The 5901-nt window shown below is 40.3% G+C and overlaps 1 protein-coding gene across 1 annotated transcript; it reads left to right on the forward strand.

Moving 5' to 3' along the window:
- Positions 1-4202: 4202 nt before the first annotated feature.
- LOC111229415 (gastrin/cholecystokinin-like peptide) lies at positions 4203-4704 on the forward strand. The gene is made up of 2 exons (XM_022755739.1): positions 4203-4470; positions 4628-4704. The coding sequence occupies exons 1-2, from the start codon at positions 4203-4205 to the stop codon at positions 4702-4704; spliced, it is 345 nt and encodes a 114-aa protein (XP_022611460.1).
- The last annotated feature ends 1197 nt before the right edge of the window (positions 4705-5901 follow it).

Raw genomic sequence — 5901 nt, forward strand, 5'->3', positions numbered from 1 at the left:
AAGACATGCTGGGTCTTTTATAGGACTCTGAGGGCGTCAGGTCCCATACCACAACAATGTGAGGTATGCAGATAATAGTTTTTCAACCGACTAATAGGTGTGTTCAGAAGCATTAGAGATGCTCTGTGGAGGACAGGTTGAATATCTAGTTAGGTGGCATGATGGCTGGCCAGATGAATTTCCAGCTAAGCATGAAAATAATTATTTTTTCCTCATTGTCAGTTATGCTTTGTGAGTTTATGCAAATGTACACCCATTTACAGTGTGTGTAGCCTGAAGTATCTGAGAGAAATGCTTTAAAGTCAGACTGTTTCACTTTTGATAAAAGAAAATAAAACAAACATCTGGATTCATCCGCACACAGCAGAGCCCAGTGTCTTCACAAAGTCAGTGCACAGCTGGATAACAAGATCACTCTCTCTGCATGTCCCTGTACCATCATCATTATCATCATCATCATCATCATCACTGTCATGTTGTTAATTACAGAAAATTCCTCCCCATTAATAAGAGCTTGACCCAGCTCAAACTGCAACTGAGTATCAGGATAATGTAATACATTACAAAATTAAATTGTCACTTTACTAAGAGATACATGTGCAAGGAAACTGGGAAACTAAGGTGTGTTGATACTTTAAACTGGTTCTTCGTCATTAGTTTTCTTTGGAACAGCTGAATATATTTCTGTTCATTCCACTGAAGGAAAGTTTTTTGACAAAGGATAAAACTGGCATAACAGATCATTGAGGAAATACGTCTCACCAAACAGGACTCAAGCACGCACACACACACACACACACACACACACACACACACACACACGCACACACACACACACACACACACACAGAGATAACTTTCCTTTTCTCAGGAAAGTTATCTTACGTGCAGCACTGAGGTGATCTCCGGAACACGATCATTACTGAAAGCGACAGATAACACTTTGCATGGAACTGTTTACTTACATCCACATTTAAGACATTTATTTTGAAAAAGAACCCCACTTTAGATACAACAGGAGCCATAGTTCAAAATTGTATGTATCACAATAACCCAGGGGACTCCATAGGTTAGTTATTTTAATTTTACAGTTTTTCTTTCTACAAACTCTGTGTAAATCAGAGTGGAATTTGCTACATTCTGGTATGTCTACATCTGCAAAGAAAATCAGCATGTATAAACTGCCAGTTGAGACGTTAATGACCTCTATGAAAGACGTGTTCCTGGTGAGGAGAGGGGGCAGGTGAGGCTGAATCCAGGTGGTTTTGTAACTGCGTGGGACGGCGTTTCACCCTTCCTTCTGTCCCAGTCGCAGGGCAGTTTACAGGCCGTCCTAGGAGGGTGTCGCTTTTCCTTCCAGCTTACTCTCCATTTCTCAAACCCACAGAGGAATTCCTCTCCTCATGGAGGGAGAACATTTATGATCAGATGTCTCTCTTGGGCACAATGAATGCCGGATGTCTGGACATACAGTATATGCAGAGGGTTGTTAGGATGAATAATAAAATCAAAATATCAACATCAAACTATTCTTTCCCAGATGATGATGATGATAATAATAATAATAATAATCATCATCATCATTATCATCATCATCATAATCATGAAAAATAACAGAAGAAGTGAAAACAATAAATGGATAAGATCACATAAATAGGAATAATCAGTATCAATAACAGCCTATGTCAAATGTTTCCAAATGCTTTCACAAAGAGAAAAGTTGTAAAAAGGAATTTTAAGGAAGTTCAGGACATGTCTGAATTCAACAGGCAAGGACTTCTGTTGGGTGGGGGCTCTATTGGCAAAAGCCCAGTCACCCTTTGTCACAAGCTGTGACCTGGGAGTAACCTGCAGGGCTCCATCAGCAGATCTCTGTGGTTGAGAGGACGCATACCAGGTCAAGGTACCATAAAGGTATTTACGAGCAAGGCTAATGAAGGCATTAAAGGTGAGTAGTAAAATTTTGAAATCAATTATAAATCTAACAGGGAGCAAATGTAAAGAGGAAAGTACAGTGGTGATGAGATCATGTCCCCTTTGTCCAAGTAATAAGCCTGGCAGCAGCATTTTAACTGGAGACAGTGGAGTGCATTACAATAGTCAAGCCAAGTAGAGATAAAGGCATCTACAACTTTTTGCAGATCAGCAGTTGATAAGAAGGACCTAATTTTAGAGGTCATCTTGATGTGAATGAAACCAGATTGACTTGTTAATCAAAACAGAGGTTAGTGTCAAAGATTGCCCTTGGATTCATTACATACGGGGTGTCATGTGGCGTAGTGGTCTAAGCAGGTGCCCCATGTGTAGAGGCTACAGTCCTCGCTGCAGTTGGCCCCGGTTCGAGTCTGCATCAGACAGCCTTTGCTGCATGTCATTCCCCATTTCCTGTCTCTCTCTCTACTGCACTATCAATAAAGGCATAAAAAGCACCCAAAAAAAATATACTTCAAAAATAATTAATTTGATATGAGAAGCAATGTTTACATCACAATCTCAAATATGGCTTTGAATCAACATGTTTCCTGCAGTGGACCAGAAATCATTTTTATTTTGCCTTAAAAGTCTGTTCATTGTGGATTTTCCGAGCTCGGATAAATAAAATATTACTCGATAATTTTCAAACTTCTCTTTTCTTCATGTTGCTGTTTTTATGAACTTTTTGGGACATCGCCAGAAAACTGAAAGACAGATAGAGATAAGCTGCTACTGTATCACAGTATCAAAGATGATGAGGAAATTGTGGTTTTACCAACGGTTTATTCATACTGAGAGTCCAGGAACTGACAAGCTTTCACCAGCTTAAAACTTCTGCTGCGTATTATTACTAAAATAAACAAATACCAGCGATGAGAATATGCTACAGCCTTGACTTACAAATTGTATGTGTGTGTGTGTGTGTGTGTGTGTGTGTGTGTGTTTGTTTGTGTGTGTGTGGATGCTTGTGGGTGTGTATGCATTAATCCGACCTGTCTACAGTTTGTTTGGTATGTTTATCAGAGGCATTCATCACATGTTACTGATGGGTGTGTCACGTCAGTCTATTGAGAGCACAAATGTGAAATCTTGCCGTCTGTAATTGTTTCTCCAGCACAGGATTATTATTATCTAATGACTGAGGCCGTACATGTGACACTCCAACAACCTGCAGGATCACATGACTGCAGGTGCATGCTTTAGCTTACTGTGGGGCTCCTCACATTTTCTCATTAGCCAAGAAAATCCTCACGTACATTGTCTGCTCCCCGGTGAGCTGCTGTCACTCTGGCTCAGAGGTGGATGAAGTCAGTGCTTTCACTGACTGGTAGGAAAGAAGTGAGGGCTGCGTTCATGTTGTCCCTGCAACATTGTAGAAGCCGCACATCACAGACTGTCAGGGGAAACGGGACACACCATAACTGGGCCACTTGTTGAAAATCCATAAACAGCTCTAAAGTCAACCATGCTCTGTTGTATACTTACTAAAAGGGTGGTGTGGACGTCATTTGGAAAATCCAGGGCACACACTCCCCCTATCACTGAATTGTGCACATTGTCTCTCAACTGAGATTTACCATCACCCACCTCTATTTTCTTAAAATGACAAATGAGAAGCTGTAGTGTTAACATGAAGGCGCCTGTCTTGTTCCAACAAGTGTGGATTGTTAGAGCAGTAGTGGCCACTAATGCTCAAAGTGGAGATATCTGATTACAGAAAGCCCATTGATAACTTTTTCAGCCCACTGCCTCACACACCAGTAAGTGAAGAACAACTCAGTGGCTGCATAGTTACATCAGATTCTTCGTACTGGTTGAAAAAGGCTCTAAAGTAGTATTGGATTTCCAGTGTAAATACATTGATTTGTTTTATTGTTATTGCGGGGCAAAAAAGGCCTTTCCAGGTGAGAGAAAAGCATAGTAATGGCTTCGTGGATATAGTGGTCCATCGTTTCCTGTACGCACATCCTCCCGCTGCATCCGCCTCCCAGTCAATCAGTGAACACTGTTATCAGTCTTTGATTTTAGGCCACATCACTCGCACACCAAACTTTTGGTATAAAAGGGCTCGGAATCACCAGACTTGCACCAGAAGCATCACTCCTCTTGAATCTGTTGTGAACCCATCTCATCTTCACAGGTAAAGTCACTTTGTCATTTTCAATTGTTGTTATTATAAATCATTAATTCTTACCAAAAATCTGTTCTTTGTTTTTCTGTACACAGACATGTCAGGTAAAGTTATTGTGGTGTTTGCACTGCTGGTTGCATTGCTCGTATCTGGTGCAGCCTCCTCACCTGAGTCCTCTGCAGCTGGAGATGCCAAAGAGAGAAACACGCTACAGCGGCTTCTGGCCAAGAGGGAGACAGTGAGAGACACGGCTCGTAGACAGGGGCTGGCTCCTCAGACTCACTCGTCACGGATGGAGAGACGGGCACACCTGTCGGAAGACGAACGAGAGATAATGACCAAGCAAATAATGCAAGCAATTTCAGGTATGCTGAGGGCTGGGTTGTGAAAGTTATTTTCTCATTGGCTTTGTGCTTCACTTGTGTCAGTTAGATAACTTGGTAAGCAAGCAGAGATCAAAGATGCTCAGATTATTGTACTGAAGCCTTGTGTGTGGTTCACATAGGACTGGTTTGTTCACAGAGGTGATGAACTCTGAGTGCATGTCAGATCGAGACTACCAGGGCTGGGTGGACTTCGGACGCCGGGACGCTGAATGAGACACAACAGTGAAAACAACAAGCTTAGAGCTCATGCTGCTTTTTGTTCATATTTTATATTCAGGAAATGTTTTACTGTCCTTGCAACTTCATAAATAAACTATTTGGCAGAATTATTACGGTCGTTTTATCTGTTGGTTCCTTTCTTGTCCAGAGAAATAGAGACATACAGAAATGTACTGGATGAAAATGCAAAGTTTTATTCACAGGTGGTACAATTTATACACATACATATACAGCTGTGATGCTAACAGACACTATAGCAAACAGTAGTGCAGAGAAACAGTGGTTTGGTTGATTTAAGTCAAAACACAACTTATTATTATAACCTGTGTTTATGATTTCTTCCCTTTTTAATTCACGGTATCCTATGCCTTTTAGCTACAGGTGATTGAAGTAACATGCCGTTTAAATAATTATGACCTCTCTTCTACTTGTATTTCTTTAACTAAGGATTCCCCTTAACACCATGGAGAATTCACTTTGAATGCCTGACACGATTTTGATTTCATTTATATCCCAGCAGTTTCAAAATTCCTGATGACATGAAATACAGCAGATTTGTACAAGCAAGGTTTTCAATCAACGCGAACAGTAAATACACAAATATTGCTTCTAAGAATCCCATTCACTGTCTTTGATGCAGCAAGGCAAACCTGATTAGTCTATTTATTCATTTTTTTTGGTGAGGTTTGGCTCAGGATAATAATAATAAGTCGACAAAGTCAGACATTTCAACAGCTCAGGGGTGATGCTGCACGTAGCCTAACGACACATGAAAGCAGGTGATGAATTGTGGGGCAGACAGCTAAAGGAACATGTCAACATTATTTAGTTCAGTCAGTATATAATCTGTCCCAGTGTGGAGCAGATGTCATCGCAGTGCTTCTTGATCAATGTTTCCTTCCAGTATATTTGACAATCTTAGATATAGCATGCTTTTCTCATTGTAGCAGCTGATAAGCAGGAAGATCAGAGTGTATTTTAGTGCATTTGAAAGATCTTCAGTGTGACAGCATTGGTTTGGTTTGTGGTTTTAACTAATACTAATTTACTGCACGTGGTCTTTTTTATTAATTCTCCCAAATGACAATGTTGTTATTAATACATAACTTGATTTTTCACTTTGGAAACTAAAAAAAAATGACACGTGATGAGGTTTTTTTTTTTTTTTAAACCAGTGGTTGGGAAAACTGT

The sequence above is a fragment of the Seriola dumerili genome, unplaced genomic scaffold, assembly GCF_002260705.1.
Source record: "Seriola dumerili isolate Sdu_G_001 unplaced genomic scaffold, Sdu_1.0 BDQW01000230.1, whole genome shotgun sequence".
NCBI lineage: Eukaryota > Metazoa > Chordata > Actinopteri > Carangiformes > Carangidae > Seriola > Seriola dumerili.